General features: G+C 40.7%; 1 protein-coding gene across 1 annotated transcript in view; it reads right to left on the bottom strand.

Moving 5' to 3' along the window:
* Positions 1 to 3,104: 3,104 nt before the first annotated feature.
* LOC126191521 (G2/mitotic-specific cyclin-B-like) overlaps positions 3,105 to 24,453 on the bottom strand; it is a 46,711-nt gene continuing 25,362 nt past the window's right edge. The window contains exons 5-8 of the mRNA XM_049932418.1: positions 23,817 to 24,056; positions 16,894 to 17,012; positions 4,278 to 4,416; positions 3,105 to 3,487 (exon numbers count right to left, since the gene is read on the bottom strand). Of these exons, the coding sequence (XP_049788375.1) occupies positions 3,389 to 3,487; positions 4,278 to 4,416; positions 16,894 to 17,012; positions 23,817 to 24,056 (597 nt within the window). The 3' untranslated portion in view covers positions 3,105 to 3,388. The remainder of the gene's footprint in view (positions 3,488 to 4,277; positions 4,417 to 16,893; positions 17,013 to 23,816; positions 24,057 to 24,453) is intronic.

Raw genomic sequence — 24,453 nt, 5'->3', positions numbered from 1 at the left:
GGTCTATGCAAGAATGGTCTAATGTCTGTATTTGTGTCTTTGTATTCTATATATGTCGACTGAAATTTTTCATCTATATCTAACATGTGTGTCACTTCATGTTCTATTTGTGCTTGTTCTGGTGGCTGTCTTAAGATTTCGTTTTCCTCTGATTGTTTAATTGACGCGTATTGTTCTTTGTTTGTTTTCTCTGGGATGTTTGAGTCCATTACTGTATTTTTTCTTCTTTTAATTGCACATTATTTTGTTCCAGTATTTGTTGTACTTGTTGTTTGATGTTTTCTAATTCTGACTGGGGTATCCTGTTATTTTTTATTATTACACGGATCTGATCAGCTAGTCGCTGTTCTGTTAAAAATTTTAATTCCGGGTATCTGGTAATAAATGTTGTGTATACTTGTGATCTGTATCCAGTTGCATTGGTTCCTAGGTTTGTTGCTTGGTAGTAACAGAACATGAGGTGTTGATTAACTTCATCTGACCATCTCATCCTCTGTCTTTGTTTTCCTTCTAGGGTGGTTGCAGGAAGCATATCCTGCAAAACACCTCTATTTGGATTTAAATCCTTTTCCAGTTGGCTAGCAGTGTCGTTACCATTGTGGGCGGGCATAGGGTTCAAGCGTCGTCCCCGACCATGATGGCGCTTGTCAGAGGTTTCTTTAGTTCTGAACCAACTAATCACACTAAAAGGGGGGGGGTTAGCCCTATTATTATTATTATTTCTTTCTATTCTCAGACGTTATGTCTGGTCAAAAATGGACAGTGACGCGGACCTTGATCAAGCGTGACTTCCTTGTAACTGTATGGTATATGTTATATTGCATTTAGGAACTTCCGGGTAATTGAACATGTATCAATAATTACAGACTTTTGTAGTTGTATATATATGTTTGGATGTAGCTGTATTGCATTGACGTACTGGTGGATATTGTGAGGTATGACTCCTGTAGTTGATAGTGTAATTGGTATAATGTCAACTTTATCCTGATGCCACATGTCCTTGACTTCCTCAGCCAGTTGGATGTATTTTTCAATTTTTCTCCTGTTTTCTTTTGTATATTTGTTGTGTTGGGTATGGATATTTCAATTAGTTGTGTTAATTTCTTCTTTTTATTGGTGAGTATGATGTCAGGTTTGTTATGTGGTGTTGTTTTATCTGTTATAATGGTTCTGTTCCAGTATAATTTGTATTCATCATTCTCCAGTACATTTTGTGGTGTGTACTTGTATGTGGGAACGTGTTGTTTTATTAGTTTATGTTTTATGGCAAGTTGTTGATGTATTATTTTTGCTACATTGTCATGTCTTCTGGGGTTTTCTGTATTTGCTAGTATTGTACATCCACTTGTGATGTGATCTACTGTTTCTATTTGTTGTTTGCAAAGTCTGCATTTATCTGTTGTGGTGTTGGGATCTTTAATAATATGCTTGCTGTAATATCTGGTGTTTATTGTTTGATCCTGTATTGCAATCATGAATCCTTCCGTCTCACTGTATATATTGCCTTTTCTTAGCCATGTGTTGGATGCGTCTTGATCGATGTGTGGCTGTGTTAGATGATACAGGTGCTTGCCATGTAGTGTTTTCTTTTTCCAATTTACTTTCTTCGTATCTGTTGATGTTATGTGATCTGAAGGGTTGTAGAAGTGGTTATGAAATTGCAGTGGTGTAGCCGATGTATTTATATGAGTGATTGCTTTGTGTATTTTGCTAGTTTCTGCTCGTTCTAGAAAGAATTTTCTTAAATTGTCTACCTGTCCATAATGTAGGCTTTTTATGTCGATGAATCCCCTTCCACCTTCCTTTCTGCTTAATGTGAATCTTTCTGTTGCTGAATGTATGTGATGTATTCTATATTTGTGGCATTGTGATCGTGTAAGTGTATTGAGTGCTTCTAGGTCTGTGTTACTCCATTTCACTACTCCAAATGAGTAGGTCAATACTGGTATAGCATAAGTATTTATAGCTTTTGTCTTGTTTCTTGCTGTCAGTTCTGTTTTCAGTATTTTTGTTAGTCTTTGTCTATATTTTTCTTTTAGTTCTTCTTTAATATTTGTATTATCTATTCCTATTTTTTGTCTGTATCCTAGATATTTATAGGCAACTGTTTTTTCCATCGCTTCTATGGAGTCACTGTGGTTATTCAATATGTAACCTTCTTGTTTAGTGTGTTTTCCCTTGACTATGCTATTTTTCTTACATTTGTCTGTTCCAAAAGCCATATTTATATCATTGCTGAGTACTTCTGTTATCTTTAGTAATTGGTTGAGTCGTTGATTGGTTGCTGCCAGTAGTTTTAGATCATGAATGTATAGCAAATGTGTGATTTTGTGTGGGTATGTTCCAGTAATATTATATCCATAATTTGTATTATTTAGCATGTTGGATAGTGGGTTCAGAGCAAGACAGAACCAGAAGGGTCTTAATGAGTCTCCTTGGTATATTCCACGCTTAATCTGTATTGGCTGTGATGTCATGTTATCTGAATTTGTTTGGATATTAAGTGTGGTTTTCCAGTTTTTCATTACTATGTTTAGAAACTGTATCAATTTAGGATCTACTTTGTACATTTCCAATATCTGTAGTAACCATGAGTGGGGTACACTATCAAAGGCTTTTTTGTAATCAATGTATGCGTAGTGTAGGGACCTTTGTTTAGTTGTAGCTTGATATGTCACCTCTGTATCTATTATCAGTTGCTTTTTACATCCTCGTGCTCCTTTGCAGCAGCCTTTTTGTTCCATCATCACCACCACCACCACCACCACCACCACCACCACCACCACCACTAAATTTCAAGTAAGAGGTCTTCCGGCTACTAGGAATAATACTTAGATTTTAGATAATAGTATTTTTCAGTTTATGATAAAATAGCAAAACTAAATTACTTTTAATACCAAAGCTATATTTCCTACGTTACTGACCGAAACACTGTCAATGAGCAGTGTTTGTGGGAGAAAAGTTAACAGTTAATAATGATCTATGAATATTTTCCGGAACTCCCACTGGTTTCAATGAACTTTCTCACTGGCCTTTGTTCAAATTTAAGATTTTTCAGTTCCTTTTGTCAGAGCTGGGATGAAAGTATTTAATACCAATTCTCTAGTTCATACTTTATTTATTACAGACTGTACAGTAAAATAAGGTCACAAATACACTGGGCTGAGACAAAGTAGTTTTCTAAAATTATAAAACTACACTGTTAGAAAGTTCACATTTCCACACACATGCCATTCCAAATATTACATTTACACATATACACGCAGTACAAATTTGACAGAAATTTGTTTCATCATTTCAGAGTCAATCATATAAAATGTTCATTATGTTACTTCATACAAAATTATAAAAACTATGGCTTAAAGCAGAGTAGTGCCTTAAAACTAAATCACAGAAGTTTAGTCACCCTCTTCAGGTTAACAGGTGATACTTCAGGAAGGGTGCTCACTTTCAGGTACTTGCTTCTTGAGTACTTTTGGTACAATGCCTGAAAATTAAGAGAAATATAGCAGTATTAATGGTACAAAGAAAGCATGATGCAGTAACTAAAGAGTACACATAGTTCTTCTAAAAGCTCCCAAGCTTTTATGCAGCGGTGTGTCCTGCGTTCTGGTTCATTACAGAGTTGCTAGTTGCACATGCATGGTCACTTTGAGGCCACTAACTCCCTGAATTGTTTTAATGTTACTGCAGAGAGATTCAGTATGTTCTGCAAAAGACTAGCACCAGCAACACTATCACTTATTCCTAAGCATTTTAATTACAACAAAACCAAAATGTTGCTCAAAATTTTTTCAATACTTCCTACCAGTTCATGTATATCAAGTTCTGCAGGTATTGCTCAATTATTATTACCAACATTTTATTGAGCCCATCAATTTATAATGCCTTTTTTTCAACAGTCCTGACATTTTAGTGAAATTATATTCTCAGGAGACAAAGCTGTCAACCTCCCTTGAGAATGCTGCATACAGTTTTTTCTATTAACTACCACACTTAATCCTGGCACAATACGTCAACTTTATATTGTTCTACACCAAACCACTGTAGTTACAACTCCTTCCGGCCTTTGGATCTATTATTCTTGCTTTGTTCTCATCCCCCTCTCTTTCCCTTTTCCAAAAAATGCTTTAAATTTAGCAATTTCTGTGTGGTTAAATAACTTAATATACTACAATAAATTATAAAATAACAACAACATTCTTTAGCAGGGCTCAGATAACTACCAATGCTATGAGAACACTATTTACATACCAAAATATGAAACAGTAACATACCTGATATTTAGAACTTTCAATGTTCATGACTGCAAATGCAATTTTTTTCGCAATATCTGCAATGTCTTTTAGTTTGTATTGTGAGTAGTAGATTAGCGTTTCTGACCACACACTGGAAGTATCAGTCTTGCTCCTCAACCTGGAAGAAAGGAGGGCAATGACTAACATTTTATTCATTCTACATACACTCATCTGAACAACTGACAATAAATCATACGTCTGCTTTACATGAACACTTAAATATTTATAAATGAAGTAATATATGAAATACACCAGCACTATATGTTCACAAAATCTTGTGCACTATTTTAATTAAGAGACAAAAATGGCAATTTAATTGGGTTTATAAATGAATGCATAAGTTCCACATTTCACAATGCATGGACCAGTAATCAAGAATTTGAATACAATTCTAACAGCAAAAGATCTCTTACAGTTTCACAAATACTGCACCTCCACAAAATTGAAAACCAGCCATTTCCTGACAAAAAGCTTGACCAAGTATGTGCTTGACAATGAGCACAGCACTGTTGCATTGCATCACAGAGGGAATGGAACAATTACTAAAAGCTCTGGTCGCTAGTCTCATATTAAGGAACTGTCAATACTCTGTATTAAATGCCTTAAAGGTAACTGGACTAGACTTTCCTTCCCCATTCCACTTCTACAGTAGAACATGTTATGGAATTAGTAGAGTCAAATTTATACTGACTATGTAATTGGACAAGTTAAATATCGCCTAATACTGATTTTTGAAAGAGACTTTACATCCACTGAAATAAATATCGAGTACCTGAGACAATCCGAGTTTGAAAGACGTGTAGAATAAGACAGATGAAAGAATCTTTATGCTATGGAACGGAATATGTGAACAAGATACTAATGAAATTCTTAGAGGACAAAGGAGTCTAATATAAGGTGACCATTCCCCATATTCCATAACAAAATGTGTAGTCTAGAGAATTTGGGACAACAATGACACGACATCGCAAAATTACGAAAAATTTGTCGGGGCGTGGAGAAAGGGCTACGAAAGACACCATACAGAAACGGAGGTCCAAAACTAAAACTTAAATGGCCTTCACCATACTGCTTTGATGGATAAAAATTAGAACACAGTTGATAGCCTGCACGTCATTTGCTAAAATTCCATCAAGAAGTGACGGACACTTAAAACTCAGCTTAATGTGTACAAAGTGGTGAGGAGTGCCACTTATCAAATTACAGTGGCTAAAAAGGCAGTGCCCAATACGCAACCCAGTTAAAATGCCATCCCGGAGGGAGGTCTGAAAGCAGGTCATCTAAGCCACTGGGAGAGGCTTAACAATCCTGAGTTTATTCCCATGAATGGAGGACCAATGGTGATGCCAAAGGGACACCACCACCTGACAGATGGCAACACAGATCATTGGAGCAAATACAGAAACTAGTGGGCTGAGGTACGAGGACTGCAGCCTTGGCAGCAGCCTCGTTTCCTGGCAGAGCAACATGACAAGGAACCCACGAACATTACAGTGGCTCCATCAAGAGTGAGCACGTGACAGTTTTCCTGGGCTCGTTGCACTTTAAGAGTACTGAGAGTGTGAACAGAGGGCAGAATTGAAAAAATCTGTGTCGCTGGATGTACTAAGTGGCCTGATACAGGGCGAAGAGCTCATCTGTAAAAACTGAGCAGTGTGCTGGAAGCCAATATCGGAAGACGTGGGCGCCATTGACAAAGGCACACCCAACACCATGGCCAGCCCGAGAACCATCAGTGTACCCAAACATGCTACTGTGAAGTACTATACGAACACTGTGAAACTGAAGGCGATAGAGCAAGGCTGGAGCAGTGTCCTTAGGAAGAAAATTAAAACCAATGTTAACAAGGTCTGTTTCGTAGCGCCAAGGTGGTGAATGGTTCACACCCACCAGGAAAGTTGCAGGTAGTGTGAAGTTAAGCTCCTGGAGCAAGTGCTGAAAGTGGACTCCAGGGGTAACAGAAGAGGGACGCGCCCCATACTGGGGAGCAAAGGAATCATCAAAGGAGGCATAGGATTGGTGGCCATGCATGGCAGACTAATGGCATGCATACCTGCTGAGGAGAAAGTCACAGCAGTAGGACAGTGATAGTTCTGCATATAGACACTCAACCAGGCTAGTGTAAAATGCACAAGTGGCCAAAGGGATGCCACGATGGCGGATAAAATTGAGACGGCGTAAGAGGGACAGATGTGCAGAGACATAATCGAAGCACCCAAAGTCTAGTTTCGAACAGACAAGGGACCAGTACAAAGGGAGAAGAGTAGTTCGATCTGCACCCCAGGAAGTACCACTGAGGGCACACAGGACATTGAGAGGTCACATACAGTAGGTTGCCAGGTAAGACACTTGGGAGGACCAAGAGTGTTTCCTATCAAGCATGAGCTCCAGGAATTTCGTAATTTCAAAGAACGGAAGAGCAACAGACCTAGGATATAAAATGGTGGGAGAAACCAACTGTGTCACCAGGAATTCATACAGACTGTTTTGTCAGTGGAAAAACTAAAGCCATTGTCAATGCTCCAGGAGTAAAGACAATCAAGACATGACTGAAGACATCGCTCAGTGAGACAGGTCCATGGAGAATTGCAATAGATTGCAAAATCGTCAACAAAAATGAAGCTGGAGATGTCAGGCAGAAGACAGGCCATTATAGGTTCAATGGTGATAGCGAAGAGAATAATGCTCAGGACGGAACCCTGAGGTACACCAGTTTCCTGGATGAAAGTGGTCGACAAGGCAGCACCCCAGCCAATAACTTGCAAGCAAATGAGTAAGGCACTTTTTCTTTTACCTGGATCTCCTGGACAGCCTGCTCATGATACAAGGGACAATCCTGAGATGAGGTGGCATGGCTGCCATTGCAGTTGATACAATAGGGAGGAGGTGGCACACAATCGCCCTCATGTGCATCCCTACCACAGGTTACACATTTGGCTGGGTGTTGACAAGACATTCTAGTGTGCTTGAAACTATGACACTGGTAGCAATGATGTGAAGGTGATTGGCTCATTGCAAGGAAGTCCCCCACAACTGCCAGTATCCCCAATGGCATGCTCCTTCCAACTGTGGGCCCCCTTCACAAGGGGCACACCCACCTTATGTGATTGTTCACACCTCTTTAACACCTGACAGAGGGACCAATCGGCAATTTGGTAAGGTGGCAGCTCAGGCTATCACTTCCCTGGGGCTGGCCTGTACCAGGGTATGTGCGAACCATACCTGTCGATCCTGGGCTGGGGATTACGTGTTACCCAGTCACCTTTTACACATCAGACACGTGGGCCAGATGTCAGAGAGAGAGAGAGAGAGAGAGAGAGAGAGAGAGAGAGAGAGAGAGAGAGAGAGAGAGACTTTAAATGCCGAAGTGGAGGAATGAGAGGAAGGAAACAAAGAAAGGAAAGGGAACAAAAAACTGGTGAGACTGTTCTGATGTCAGCGTCAGACAATATAGAACATTCCCATTAACACCCTAGACATGTTTTCCACGGAAAGGGAAAAGAATAGCAAGAGGATGGACATGCAGCACAGAAGGGGAAAGATGCTGCAAAGGCTGGGGCCGTGGTAGCCAAGCACAAATCTGCCTAAGAGTTGCGAGCCTGCTGGGGGAGGTTGTGTATGCGATGCCAAACAAAAATTGCCCTACTTCCATTGAACTGCAGTTCAGTAGCAATTTTAACTGTCAACACCACATTTCCTGGACTCTTGTGCAATGAATCTTACCAAAAGTGACAGATTTGAGATATCTTTATTGCAGTGCACAAATTAAACTATTTTTGTAACATGCAAGTGAAAGTATGGAAGTCTTTGTGAACACAAATTAACACTGAGCCTATTCAGTTTGCTTCTATCAGCCAATCCCTGCATAGGATGTGTATAGTGCACAAATATCATTCATGATAAAATGAATTTAAATTGTGCTGCAAGAGGTAGTTTGAAAGTTTCTTAAAAATACTGGAGTTCATTACTTTACAATCTATCTTAAACTGCAGGCTATGGACCACACTGTCACCACAAACTTCATTAAGGAAATGGTAAAAAAAATAATACTAACTTGATACTGAAAAACATTCTCAGTGTTCTGTGTGATGGAAACAAACCAAGCATGCACAAGTTTATTTATGTGCGTGTGAAGCTGTGGAGTTATATTTGATGGTTTTCATGTTGAAACCTGTGCACTACAAAAATGTGCACTGTAATTGATGCAGTGCATTAAAGATGCCCTTGTTGCTAATACCAAGAAATGTGATGTAGCAGGATAAAACTTACTTATGTTCCAAGTTAAGATTTCCTCACTATTGTGGCAAAAAGGAATTTCCAATGAAACAGCTTTCGAGAAGGAGGGACAAATACTTCAGCAGACGTCAAGTAAACACCAACATTAGGTTGCACCTAAAAATTAGGCTAACAACTCTTATGGCCAGAGATCCATACAAGTCTGCGTTTAGCAGAGACTTGTTTCAGCCATAGGGTGATATAAGATATGTTAACGCTGACATGGCAAAGAGCCCGTTTTGGTATGGCAGGATTCAACTGGGTAAATATTCTAAAGAGATAGTAATCCCTTTAGTATTTAATGGGAAACTTCCAAGGCAGCAGGAAATATGGACATTGTTTTATTATACCACAGCAACAGACTAACCATCACAGAAAAGGCAAGATTTTTTGTTATTTGATGAGAAACAGCCTACGAAATATTCAAGGGAAGGAATCTCCAGCATAACTTATGTTATTAAAAAATCACAGACAGTAAATTGAACAACGAACAGCCAAAGCATGTTTTTTACAAAAGAAATCAGGTCTCTCGTATCAGATATTCTGTATTGTGTTCATATACGAAAACCCAGCTGGCATAAATGGAACTTTTTTTTGCAAAGTGCATAATTACAAGGCAAAAAACAGCAAAGATTACCAGTTCTACTCCTTTCAACAAAAATGTATACAAGCCTGGAACATAATCAAATAATTCCATTCATAGACCAAAAGGAAAATAATAGAACAGAAGAAATTTAGTAAGAACTGGACCATTGTGGCATATTAAAGACAAACAGTAAGTCTGATAAGAGCACCTCAGAAGAATCGCATTCAGTCAAAATCAAAGAAGACTAAAACCATCTCAATTTTCATAATCAGATGTTTTCTTAAAATGTAGATAATAGAAATTGGGACATTGGGTGTCCTGTCATACTAAAGATTCATACGAATCAAAATCAACTCTGCAAAAAACTGCTTCCGCATATACATACATACTCTACAAACCACCATACGGTGTGCGGCGAAGGATACCCTGTGCCATCACTGTACATTACATGCTCCAGTCGCAAAAAGATCAAGGGGCAAAAAAAAACCACACAAGTGTCTATATGCCCAAGTCCTAATTTCTCATATCTTATATCAGCGATTCTTATGCAAAATGTGTGTTGGTAGCAGTAGAATTTTCTGCAGTCCACTTCAAACACCAGTTCTTCAAATTTTCTGAACAGTGTTTACTTGAAAAGAATGTTGCCTACCATCAAGGGACCCCCCATTTGAGTTCCTTGACGATCTCTGTAATACCTATATGTTGTTTGAACCCACCGGTGTTGAATTTAGGAATCAACCTACGAACTGTTGCCACGTTTGCCTTTAATCTGCTCTGGTGTGAATCCCAAACATTAGCAGTATCAAAGAATAGCTGGTAGTAGCATCATATATGCTGTCTTCTTTACGGATGAACCACACTTTCCCAATAAACTGAATTTGACTATTCACCTTATCTACCACAATCCTCACAGGCTCATTGCAGTTCTTATAGCTTTGCAATGACACACCCAGACATTTAAAAAACATGAATTAAGGAGGACATGTGCAAATGCTGTACGCAAACATTACGGGTTTGTTTTTCCTATTCATCCACATTCATGTTTTTGTCTATATTTAGGGCTACCTGTCATTCATCACACCAACTAGAAATTCTGTTTCAGTCATCTTGTATCCTCCTACAGTCACTCAGCTTCCTATACACCACAGCATCATCAGCAAACAACTGCAGACTGCTGTCTACCCTGTCCACCAGTTCATTTATGCATACAGGACATATCAAGGAAAGTTCTGGTTAAGAATAGCAAATTATTTAGGAATATAAAGTAGGATCAACCTTTAGTTGAGTAGTCTTCTTTATTCCTAAATACTTCGATAATAATAGCATTCTTATCACAAATCCCTTGGGCACTCCTCGCAATACCCTTCTGTGATTACAGGACACGACCTAATATCGTGTCTAATCTTTTGCCCTGCATAGTGCAGCAACTCGACATGGCTATTCCTTGAAGAAATAATGAGTCATGTTGTCCATGCTGCCTCTATAGCTAACCATAATTCCGAAAGTTCTGCTGGTGTAAGATTTTGTGCACAAACTGACCTCTCTGTCATGTTCCATAAATGTTCGATGGGATACATGTTGGACAATTCATGTGGCTAAATCATTCACTGCAACTGTTCAGAATATCCTTCAAATCAATCATGAACAATTGTCACCAGGTGACATGGTGTGCTATCATCCATAAAAATTCCACTGTTGTTTGGGAACATTAGTCCATGAATGGTTGTAAATGGTCTCCAAGAAGCTGAACTTTTTCCACTCAACAATCACTTCAGTTGGACCTGAGGATCCAGTCCATTCCGTGTAAACATAGCTCACACCATCTGAAGTAACCACCAGCTTGCACACTGGTTTGTTGACAACTTGCATTATGGTTTCATGGGCTCTGCACCATGCTCGAACCCTGCTATCAGTTCTTACCTGATGAAATCCAAACTCATCTAACCAGGCCACAATTTTCCAGCCATCTAGGATCCAACCAATGTTATGAGCGCAAGAGTGGCACTGCAGCCGATTTCGTGTTTTTGGCTGCCATAGCCCACTTACACCAAATTTTGCCATTTTGCCACATTGTGCGAATGTGGTACATTTGTCATACGTGCCACATTGATTTCTGTAGTTTGTTAGAATTCACAACTCTATGCAAATGCTGCTGCTCTTTGTCATTAAGTGAAGACTGTCAGCCACTGTCTGAGGTGATAGGTAATGCAGATAATGCCTGAAATTTGGTATTCTCAGCTTACTCTTTACATTGTGCACCTCCAAGGATTGAATTCCTGGAATGGAATGTTCCCTGCGTCTAATTCCGACTACCATTCCATGCCCCAATCTGAACTCCTTGTGTGTGGCCACAATCATGCTGGAAATCTTTTCACATGAGTCAACCAGAGTACAAATGACGGCTCCACCAATACACTGCCTTTTTATACCTTGTGTATGCGATATTACCACCACCTGCAAATGTGCATGTAACTATCCCACAACCTGTTATCTCAGCGTATATTACGGGAGAAAGGCAAGCATAGTTTCACACAAATGAGGTTCCCTAAAACAGTATTTACTTATGGAATTAAGCTTTTTCATCTCTAGGAAACTTATTTGAATAACTCTTGCAATTTAAGAACTAAGTAACATGCAGAAAATCAGATGTGGGTAATGGAAATCTTGCTTTCGCACAGGAAAGTTATTGATACCGAACAGTTTCTTTAAGATGGATAAGGACAAATACACTGCTCAAAAGAATTAGGGGAACATCACTTGGGCATCACCCACTCGCCAATGAGCAATAATTGAGAACTGTTTGTATCTACATTATACCATTATCGTTCACAGATTAACTACAGAACAAATCATCACATTCTGAATTGTTCATATAAAAAAAATTATAACATCTGACAGGTGTCAAAAACGAAGCGACAATCATTCCTCCCGTCATCTTGGGCGCTTTTCATTGGTCAGAGCATCAATAATGTGCATGCCTCCATGAGCATTTATTACTGCCTGACACCTATGAGGCATGCTCCATGTACACCTACAGGGGTCACCCTATGGTATCCATTCCCATTATTCAATGACAACCCAGAGAGTTTTCGTAGAGTGTGATGGAACAGGACTGCCATGACAATATACATAATGGAGTTTAGGTTGTGATTCACCACTGGCAGTTCCTTTACTTCAATGTCTAGCCTAAGACATGTCTGTCACATGGGACCTGACATCAGAAGGAACTCAGGGCCACCACTGTACACAGCAGCTACCACATAGTCCAACACAATCTGATGTTCTGCCTGGCAGTAAGGTAACCACAAAATGACAAGATCCATATGGTTGGAAACACTCAAGCCACTCTCAGCATCACACAACCTTGGAAATCTGGCAGACATTTGGCATGTATCTCTCACCATGGGTCGCTGCACACAAGTACAGCCACCACCATGTATCTGAGCAGATCTGGAGTCATTTGTGACTAACATGTTTTGCTGGTCACTAAGTTGTCCGAGTCATATGGTCCTTTCTATTAAAATGTTCATCATAGTTATCAGACAAGAGGCTCCACTGGCCCTTCTGAGATCTTGCAGGACTGGAAGTATTTGTACGACACCGAAATAAACAAATGGCCAGATATCTGTCTTCACTTGGGGTTGTAATGCGTCAGCAACCTGGTCCAACTCGCCGTGTGTTCTGACCTGTCTCTCTCTAATTTGTGTACAACGTATGGAAGACAATGAGAGGTATTGGCATCTGCAGAACACAATTGGTGGTTCATCCTGGTAAATCAAATAGACCGAACTTGCAACTTGCACTGCATTAAGATGTCACATTGCATGTGTTTAGCCGAATACAGGCCGTGATTCAAAAGTTTGAAGACTTAACTCAGAACTAGAAATTTATTGGATATTTAAGTACAACGGACTAAAATGCTTCAAAATATGAGCCTTCAGCATAAACACATCGCTGCCTTCCACCGTTTGTAGCCCTGCTGGAAGACCTCGGGTGTCATGCTGTCAATGGCTCTGGTCACAGCCTGTTGGATGGCAGTTGATGGAGTCTAATTGCTTCCCTTTTAGGCCTGCCTTGAGTCCGGGGGAAGAGGAAAAAGTCACTTGGAGCCAGGTCGGGGCTGTAGGGTGGCTGTGGTAGTGTTGTCACATTTAACTTTACCAAAACGTTGGTGGCAGCACGTGACGTTTGAGCGGGCACATTGTTGTGAAGAATCGAATCGCCCTTGATTGCCAGGCAGACGTGGTGAACTCCATCCCTTCCATCCCTCAACTGGTGAAGCACTTCAGCATAAAAGGCACCTGTGACTGTCCATGGGGGAGTGGGGGGGGGGGGAGTGGGGGGAAGATGATGTGTGTTCATGCGAGCTTTCTTGGGATTCAGCAAGGAAGCATTGCGCCATTCTGAGCTTTGACGCTTCGACTTAGGATCGGACTTTTAGACCCAGGTCTCATCACTAGTAACCACTTTCTCCAGACAGTTCGAATCAACATTCAACTGTTTGAGCATTTCCTGGCAAACAGTCATGTGCTGTTTCTTCTGTTCCACCGACAACTTTTTGGCACACACTTTTCGCATCATCAAATTCTCCATCACAATCCTCCACACCGTACTCTGCCGATGAGCTGGGACTCAGTCAATTAATCTAGTACTAAGATGACTGTCATTGTTTGAAAGTTCCCACACTCTCTCCACATTTTGATCTGGTTGGCTTGATGATGGCCTCCCAGAGCGGTCATTGTCTTCAACATTCCCGCGGCCATCTTTGAAACATTTGTGCCACATGAAAACCATTGCACAGGACATGGCTTCTTCCTTAAAGGCCTTTTGAATCACACCGTGAGTCTCCGTGGCGGTTTTGTTCAGTCGCACGCAAAACTTAATCGCATAATGCTGCTCCCAGTGCTCCTCCATTTCCGCCTCTCCCACTTTTCGACTGAGGTCAATGACACGCACTCACACTGCAAGTGATGCACACTCTCCAGGGTTCCGGAGGCAACTGCCGCAGCATCAGTTCATTCCCTGACCCCCCCCCCCCCCCCTACTTCCCCAAACAGGCTGAACTGGTCCATGCTCGCTCCCCTACTCAGAAATGAATCATCCTTGAAACATCTGAATCACACTTTGTAGAATGTCCACAAATAATTATTGCCAGCAGTGTAATTCACTAGAAACAAACTCAAGAACTCTTGTCCTGAGGGGTCACCTGACACTAATGCACAACACAACCAATAGATGGCTAATTATTTTAGTTCTTGCCTATACCAAAAGTGACTATCAATCCATGCGCGAAGACCACAGAAACCACCTGCATCTAAACACATTTAACATACTGGACATTGGTAGACTTTCTCCTAATTCTTTTGAGCTGTGTATTTTTCCATGAAGCCTACCTGGCAGTTAAGGTATAAGCACAATTTAAATGTGCACACCGAAGAAACGTATGCTCTGACCGTGTAACAATTCAATTAGATACTTGTTTTGTCTAGACACTAAATACAATTGGGACTTATCATTCGGTGTAGTTCTAGGTCTTTTCTAGGGTGATTAAGGATGACAGCTATGATAAAATCCCATGGTTCACTAAAAGACACCAGAAGATGACAAGAAAATATAGAAATATTTGGGAAAAACAGTCTTCAGTCTTATAAAAAGAAGTCTTGTTGGAACATCATATGGATAACAATCTAGAATGTTTACGGTTCAGCATGTGAATGGGTAGTCCTCTAGTAAATTCAAGGAAGAGATATACTTAGTCAGCATGATATCTACATAAACTGGTGGGCTAAGTAAAATCTGCAGTAAAAATTGCCTTTAAGGGGAGGTTTACTATCTTTGGCCCGAAAGAAGCATGTTCTTTGAGAATTTTTTTTCTCAGATCTGTTATGGGTATCTATGTCAAATTTGATCAAAATGTTTACCGACATTTCCTCTACAAACTGGAATTTTTTCGACCAGAAATGTTTAAGAGCAAAGGTGGAAGTGCTGTCGGAACAAAACATTTTGATGTAGACCTCCACGCGTGGTATGTCACAGGTCGGCCGGCTCGTCTGAAATCAAAATTGAGTTGACATTAGTGAAGTATATAAGATTATTTAGGAGTTTTACCTCACTCGAGTTATTTGGACCATAGGAAACAAAATGGCAGCCATTTGAAAAAACTGGCGTTTTTTCCATAGATTTTTCTTTTCGCTGGCCAAGTCAAAGTATTTATAGTTGATGGATCGGACTAAAAGTGAGTGGTGCAACTGTTGGACAATTTAGTTAGCTTTGTCAGAAAGAAAGAATCATGCCAATCAGTTCAGTAGATTTGAAGTTACCATACCAGGCGGAGGGAGGGAGGGGGGGGGAGAAGTAATTTCAAGAAAAAAGGCATTTGAAGTTTAGACCACATATAAATGTAATATTATGCAACTCATGTTCAATCTACTAATCCGGATCCATAAACTAGGCCTTCCTCTTCCTCATATAGGGCGTTCTGCTCGATCTCTGCTATCCTGCATTGCTCCACAGCCGCTCGTACAACCGGTGACAAGCGGTTTTGGCTGCTGGAATCCGGTGGTCATCCGAATGGTTGGTGAACTGTGTCTAATAGAGCCCCAGGGCGATTTCTATTGTTATGGTCTTCAGAATTGCTGAATACCCTTCGCTGAAGCTGCTCACTGCCAGGAAAGTCTCACTCTCCACAGTCTTCACACCAGAATGCAAATGCTTGAGGGTTAACTTCCGAACACACGCATTCAAACTTTCATTTGAATTTTGTGACTTTCCTTCAAAGCAACAGCACAATAACTCTTCCTCCGAAAGGGCCTCCTAGATAGGATGAATCACTTTTTGAACTTCTTTGGAGAGCGGCTGGTCGTGCTGATATTCTTCCAGAGGTACAGTAGCCTCTGCAATGCGCCACTTGCACCAACTAGTTTCCCCAGCACTTGTGGAAATACGTTGCCCAAATTGCTTCCTCTATCTGTTACACCGAATTGGAATGCCGTCTGATTGTCAAGCCATAGTAAGTCTTAAGCTTCTTGATCATTTTATCGGTTTTAGTCCTGGGCAAGCACATTGAATAATTTTTCAGGGCTACAAAGTCGAAATTCCCAGAAAAAACTGGTGCGTGAAAAAGGCCGATTTCAGGCAGGTGCATTTTTTTGTTCAAGTGCGGATAACCAACATTTCTGTTCCATATTCGGAAAAATGGTTTCAGGGGTGGATTGTAAACACTTATGGATCCAGAACTGCAATTAAAGAAGAAAAAAAAAAAAATAATTTTTTGAAACAAAAGATAGTAACTTTGAGAAGTATATAGTTGCATACAGATTTGAGTAAACAGTTTCATGATCAGATCCTACGAAATCTGATGATCACTAGACATTTTGAACTAGTATCTCCTAAAGGTGATGAGCATCACAGCAAAAAATACGGTTATGCTGAGTGGGCCGAGGGCATCAATAACGAAAACCAGGCATGTTTCTTTATGGCACAATGTGCAGCAAATTCATGAGACAGCTAAATACAGCCCACAGGAACATTCTGTAACACAATCAGGGTATATATCATTAGCTTCTGCCTGTCACAAAGCTCTCTTGATGCAATGACTAAGAAGGCTTGATTCCGCTATTTTAGGAGTACAAATACAAACACATTTTGCACCCCAATAAGCAGATTTCACCTGGAAGAGGGAAACCATTATTGAAAGAATTCAAACTGACATTTCTAGACTATTTTATATCTTACCTCAGTGCGAGATACAGAGCTGCTGCTGCCAGGCGTGATGGAGCTAGGTAACACAGCTCGTATTCCATTAAGCACATTTCTTGGAAGTACTTTGCTAGAGTGTACGTTACCTCATCTGGCTGAAAGTTACAAAACCAAGTGAATACACAAAAAACAGCAGGAAGAAGGAAGCATTGAAGAACTAATTATTATAGTATCTGTAGGAACACAGGAAATGTGTGTCTAATTGTAAATTCCAGCAGTTCCTATTTTGTTTGAGAAGAAAGACACCAACAAGCTCTTTATAAGTAAGTTACTTAAATTTGTTATGGCCAAGAAAACAACTGAAAAATCTGAAGGAAAACTGAATGGACACAGATTTCAGAAGCATTTCTGATTGTAAATGACTACCAGGTGTAGATGGAATTGAAAACTTATTGTCTTAGCAAGCACATTTCTTTAAAAATGCTGCAAAATTAAACATCATATAATTGTTAGTCTCCATTTGCATCCTCCCCCCTCTCCCTCCCCACTCCAGCACATTCTACATCTAAATACAACAGGATATTAACCAAGTCAATAGACAGATAAGCTACATAGGACTTCAAGTTTACTTCCTAGAGGTTGAACTCCCAACAAGACAGAAATTAAAAATTATGTGTGTGTTAGACAATTACACAGCATAAGCATTAATTAAAGGAGCGATTTGAGGACAATGACAAGTATCCTATTAAAAACAGATCTGAAACCCAACACATTCCTCAATACAACATATGCAGAAGTGTGGTTGTGCCAATGTTACAAATACTTTAATGTCTGTGGCTACATTTATTTCATAACACTGCAAGTGAAGCATAAATTATGAAGTGATAAATGAAATTCCAGATATTTAAGTACTGATAAATAGCATTTCAACAAGTGTATCAGTCACAGCTAACCAGTACCATGCCCTCCTACATTCCCCAACTTGAACCCATTTGACACTTTGCGTAGGGACTTAAGAGATTTGGTGTAATGCAGCACTGTTGCTAGTTTAACTCTGAAAACACATTGTGGATACTTCTTAATAATTCAGAACATGTGTGACATTTTTGAACATGTCCAGACACCATTGAGAAGCCCTGTTTAAATCTGCCTTCAGATAAGTGGTGGTTATATTGATGTTGAACATTAGCAATCTTTTTGTACTCAGCCTTATGTTGTGCTTGTGAAATCACTGGTTTCCAGACTCAGATCATTTTCTCATTTCATTGTTCTCTACATCCATTTCATTTGTACTTACAGTAAACAACCTGTACAGGAAACATGACTAACTACAGGTTTTGTATTTGGCACAGAGAACAGAGAAACAGTTTGGTGGTGGTCAGAGAGAGAGAGATGGTTAGAACAACATGGAAACTAAAAGGAATGCAATGTCGAAAACTGTGTGTACCACATCGAAGCATGAAACATAATGCCCATTTTAATACAATGAAACTGGAGGACCAAGGGACCAAGGAGTTAGAACAATGTATCAGATGGACATGGCTGGCTGACCACAAGAATAAAGAAAGGACGACCCAGCCACTTGTGAACAAATGAGAACTGCCAGCCTAAAAGCTTAGACCAGAGTCCAGACATCATAAAACTAGTCACACTCGTCATCAACTACACCTGAGGACAAATCCCCACCATTATTTGCCTCCGGCCTTGCATCACAGTATAAAGTGCACCCTGTCAAAATACAGCATACTGTGATTTATATGCCACGAGCACCACAAAACAGGGGATCCTTTCGCTATAGTAAGAAGCCACGTATAAGAGGACAGTGCCCGATGTGAAGACATGCAAGGGTCACTTCATCCTGCCTGAGCAACTGGAAGGAGAAATGCCACGGATGGATTGTTAATTTCACAAACCACAGCTTATCGCCTTTCACCGCCAGCCATTCACTCCATACCTGCATGAGCTTCCTACATAATGCAGAAATGTCAGCCTGCAAGGGAATAGGACAATTTGCTACATCTTGTCCTCTGCACACCTCCTTGGCAGCCCAATCGGCCTGTTCATTTCCCAGTATCCATAAATTCCCTGGCACCCAGCAGAATGACACCTGTTTTCCCTGCCAGAGTAAGTATAGTTGATTATATATCAGCTGGGTCAGCAACTCAACCAGTTACAGAATCTGGAAAGGTAAGGCACGGAGGGAATCTGAACAGATGAGAAACTGTTCGCCTTTAATATGATGCATCTGCTCCAGTGCCTTCAGGATCGTGGGGAGCTCCACTGTGAAAAATGGTATACATCAGGAAAGGGAATTCCCTTGTTTGGAGCCATCAGTGTACACGACTATCGAACTGTGATGCATATATAAAATGTCAGGAAACAGATTGAAATGTAAAATCTGACTTACTATCTTTCTTAAAATTGGTCAGGTCTAAAATAAGCCTAGGACTCTACAGAACTTGAGGTGCAAAACTGCTCCAACCATGATGCAAAACATCAAGACTGGCCACACCCTTCTCTAGAAGGCAATCCTGTGCACAAATCTCAGAAGTTCTGTTGCCAGTTACATAAAAGCCTTTCCAGTGGATGCTGAGCAATGGTATGGTAGGTGGGTGTGTATGGTGTGGACAGTGTTTTTTATATGCCTGGCACACCATAAGCAGCCGTCACCTGATGTGAAGTGGAGGTTCACCAGCCTCTGCACAGAGGCTTGGTATGGGGCTTGTTCTGAATGCCACAGTGGCCAACTGAATCCCTTCATGGTGCACCACATCCAACATCTTTAAATAAGAGGGTCTCGCAGACCCATACACCATGCACCCGTTATCTAGCTGAGATCGCACAAATTCCTGTAAAAATCACAGCAAAAGGAAGTCCTGTCTGCTTCCTATGTATTGTGGCTAAGACATTTTAAAATACATAGAGCCTTAAGAGGCCATTTTTCAGGTCTTTAAGATGTGGTAACCATGTAAGTTCAAAATACAATATAAGGCCCAGAAACATCACTGCGTCTTTAAAATTAAGAACAGTGTCCCTTGTCCTCAACTTAGGAAAGTTTAAAATGGAATAAGAATAGTTAAAAAGAACACAGACTTCTCAGTTGAAAATTTAAACCACTCTTCTGCGCTCATTCTTCTAAATGTTGAAGAGTTAGTTGCACCTGATGTGTTGTCATTGCAAGGCTTGAAGAAGAGCAAAACACACACAAATCACCCACAAAGAACACTGGACAGGACTTCTTATGATGTAATACTATTCACAGCTATGGCAAAGAGGCACACTTAAAACACTAACTTGAGGGGACACTGTTCTGCTCACAGCGATCAGACAGAGCGTCACTGACTCTGCATTGAAAATGCCACAGCGAGAGAAAGGACCAGATTAAAACGGGAAGATATCTATGGAAACCCCATTCGTGAGGCTGCTCGAGGATAAGATGCCTTCAAGTACTATCTTAGACCTTCTCAATGTCAAAAAATATACCTAAAAGGTGATGCTGGCATAGAAACACCTTTTGTATAGCTGCCTCCAGCAGGGCCAGGTCATCAAAGAGAGCAATACCTCCTGAGCCCACACTGACAGTGACTATGGAGTTGTCTGGATTCCAAGATCCAGACGAAGTGACAGTTGACCTCCACTCCGAGGTCTCCCCCACGCAGCTAGTGAGGGCAACACTATGCTAACTACTTGGGCATGTACGGTCTTTCCCAGGATTTAAAAAGAAGAATTAAAATTGTCTCGCGCCACGAGTTGGGAAAGTGGCCCGACGCCCAAATGGCATTAAACAGTCTGAGGAGGATATCTTTATTATGCCTTGTCAGCTGCCACAGCAAACTAATGGATTCTGTCATAACCAGGGTACTTTTAACAAGCTGCAGACACATTAGAAAATGAGGAGTTGTAATCTTCAGCGGTGGACCGGTAGTGCAAACTACACCTCTCAGCAACTGCTCTATGGCACTGGAAACTTTGACCCTGACTGGCTGTTGCAGTAACTGTGGCAAAATAGGGCGCCATAGTCTGGGCAATGTCTTGCCAAGTGGTTTGAAGAGTGCAATTCCCATTACAGCAGCCATGGAGCACCTCACTCTTCCAGAAATCTTCCTCATGGTCTCCCATACAACTGAACTCTTGGTGGAACAATTAATGATGTTCAAAAACTGTTGCTATCTCTTCTTGCTCTCTCAAACAATTCTACTACACTTTGCCCTCGCCACCTGAAAGACTTCCAAGATTCTCTGCAGTTGGCCGACACTTGAACCTATGCAGAGCTGCATGCCTAGTCCTGATTGCAGACTGGCATTTGTCACTCCACCAAGGAACAGGTTGTCTCTTCTGGTGTCCCATGGACTGTTGAATGGATGCTGCAGTGGTGAGGTGTATCATTCTGGTAATCGACATATGCCTCAACATTGGCACAATGATCGAACTGGGCCAACTGGCTATAAAGTGTCCAGTCGCCTCTACCGAGCACCCATCAGGGTGGTTTCCTTTCAGGTTCCACTCCATCTGGCAGGAGAATCCAGATTGGGAAGTGATCACTTCCATGCAAATCACTGAGCACTTCCCATTGACCAGCGTGAGCAAGAGCTGGAGGGCAAAGTCAGAGATCAATGGCAGATAACCCAGTTGCTGTGCAGAAATGTGTGCTCTGTCCTCTATTTAGCAAGCACGTGCGTGATGACATGAGAAGCCTCTCCAACTGCTCTACCCCTGGGGTAGGTAGTTTCAGAGCCCCAAAGCACATTGTGTGCATTAAAATAATCAGAGGATGAAGGGGGTGTGGGAGGGGGGAGCTGTGTAATAAGGCCAGTTAGGGCCTCTTCATTGAGCACATCATGTGGGGGCAAGTAAAGGAAATGTACGGTCAATGGATGACGCACATACACAGATATGGCAACTGCTTATAAAATCTTTGTAAGGGGGAGAGGTGAGGCATGTTACTTAGTATTGACAAAAATACCTATGCCTGCTCTAGCTTTCTCTCCACTCAGGTCGTCCTTTTTTGTGTAGGACATAGCCTCGTAGCTCAGGGGGTGTACAACAGAGAGATTAACCTCCTGGAGACAGACACAGTGGTCTACCCTGATAGAAGATAGTTCCTCCACATGCGTCCTGAACCCCTGGAAGTTACACTGTAGGGTGGGAGCCATATCATTTAGTTTCATTTAGTTTACCCCTACCTTTGCACTGCAGAGGTGAAGCACTTTCAGCGTGAGGAGGAATGGAGGGGCTGCCTGGATCTGAGGCATATAGCTCCATGATGTCCTCATCAGACATGAAAGAATGATGTCCGACTGCTCAGGACAGCTTCTGAACCAAAGGTCATTAACCTTTCTCTGCACCCTGTCCCTTTGAGGATGAGGGAACAGATGCATTGAGAGGTACTCTGCTTTTCATGTGCCTTCACTGAACTTGCTGTTGCTGGTTGTTTCTGTCGCAGCTGCTTGCATTGCTTCATAATTACTCACTTTGCCTTCACATGTACACATGCAAGTACAGATGCTGGTGGTGGATGGTTGTACACTGGACAACGTATGCACCGAAGCATCGACCTTAAGAACAGGTTTCTGTGCCTTGGAAGCATAAGAAGTGGTAAAGGCGGGAGGGTTTTGTCACTTTATATTTCTTTTTGATTTCAGCATAGGTGATCCGCTTGGTGATCCAAGTTCCTGAATTTTTCATTCTTCTGCAAAAGTGGGGCAGGGCAGTCTGCTCCAGACTGGGTGGCTCCCAGGGCAGTCAACACAGACTGCTGGAAATGGACAGTCAATCCCAGCTTCATAGGCACGGCATGTGACCACACCCTTGCCAGAGTTGGGCAGTTCAACACTTACATTAACCCAATTTTTCGGACTTCTTAAGTAGTTCCACCTGCTTTGCCCTGTTAGTCTACCAGGGAACTATTCCTCGGCTACTTTATAGAAGGCTTCTAGCAAGTCTTTCCAAGCCTTTATGGATATAGAAGGAAGTCACTTTTTCAAATGTCCTGTCCTTCCTCTTATCACCGAAAACTTATTCCTATTTATGACTCCTTGAGCCCTGTTACTCCTTCATTCATTTGGAGGATTAGGTATGGATACTCTGTTCCTGCTGGGAGGAGACAGAGATTGCAATATACTACTTACTACCTCCAGAGCACCACTTAATTCACTATCAGTTGCTCAGCTATCCAGATTTAAGTTTTTCATAGTTTTCTGAATGAATTAAACTGAATTCTGACATGGTTCCTTGGAAACCATGAACTATTTCTTTCCTTATTTTTTTAACAATTGAAACATGCAATCTGCACCAAATGATGTCTACAGACAACCCAGATTTCACATTGAGCAGAAGGCTAGACTCATTCAAAAGCAGTAGTGCCAACGAAAAAAAAAATAAATAAAAAAATAAATAAATAAATAAAATAAAATTATCTGACAGTACGATAAAAGATATTAAACACCAAAGTACCTTATGTGCATCTTCCAGCAATTTCAGCCCATGAAAGAAGATTTGTAACTTGGCATGCAGTGTAAATTACATAACATTTGCAATAATAAAATAACCACAAAAATAGTTATAATACTAATGGAAAGTTGGTTGATTGATTTGATGTAAGGGACCAAACAGCAAGGTCATCCAGCATTTGCCTGAAGCAATTTAAGGAAATCACAGAAAATCTACATCAGGATAGTCGGATGCAGGTTTGAACTTTTGTCCAACCATATGTTAGTCCAGACGACTAACCACTGCACCACCTCACTCTAATGGAAAATTGCAAAGGAAACAATGGTGATTTATGCGTGTATTATGGAATCAACCATGGAAAAGACTTTTTCAAAAAACCATTCTACAGTTTAAATTCCTAATAATTTGGAAATAGTTTAATTCAATGTCCTGGGGAAAGTGTCAAAGCATAGCACTCATTCAGACTTTAAGCTCTTTAAATTCAGAGCATAAAAGTATGCCATACTTACTGAACATGCTTTGCTGTACCGACGAAGGAAGTGGACACTCAATGGATAACCAATAAAGAAGTCCAGGGTCTTCAAGATTTGGTTTTCCATTTTTAATATTTCATTTTTTGTATAAAGATTACTGCAAATATATACAAAATTGCTTATCTCTGGCGGGTATGTTTCTTCATATTTGCTGGCTGTTAACATTGATGCTGCACCAAGTAACTGTATCTTCTTTTTGTCTATTATATGTACTTTCTGAAAACAAAAAAAACTGGCTAAACACCTCATTTTGCAGAGACATGCACTAATTAATATTTGTCGACAAACACGAGCATTGTGAGACTAACAATTGCATTATGTTAAGAAATGGAAGTTTAATTTGTGTTTGAGCTAATTTAAACTCCTGCAAGGGTGAGGTGGATACTTCCTTTGATAAAAGGGGTAATTGATGGTCATTTCACCTACAATGTCAGAGCAGCCGTGTGCTTTAAACAAGTTCCTCACAATTTTTTCTAATATTGTTGGACAGGGAATCAGTTTAAACACCTAAAACAAACAGTTATTTTCAAGGCTCTGTGCACAACCTAAATTATCTCAAAGTTTCAGTGAATGGTATGGCAAACAGGTATCCTTGGTACGAAATGAACAATTG

Source organism: Schistocerca cancellata, chromosome 6, assembly GCF_023864275.1.
Source record: "Schistocerca cancellata isolate TAMUIC-IGC-003103 chromosome 6, iqSchCanc2.1, whole genome shotgun sequence".
NCBI classification, from domain to species: Eukaryota; Metazoa; Arthropoda; class Insecta; order Orthoptera; family Acrididae; genus Schistocerca; species Schistocerca cancellata.
Note: the sequence above shows the minus strand (reverse complement) of the source record. Positions and strands in the feature narration are given on the sequence as shown.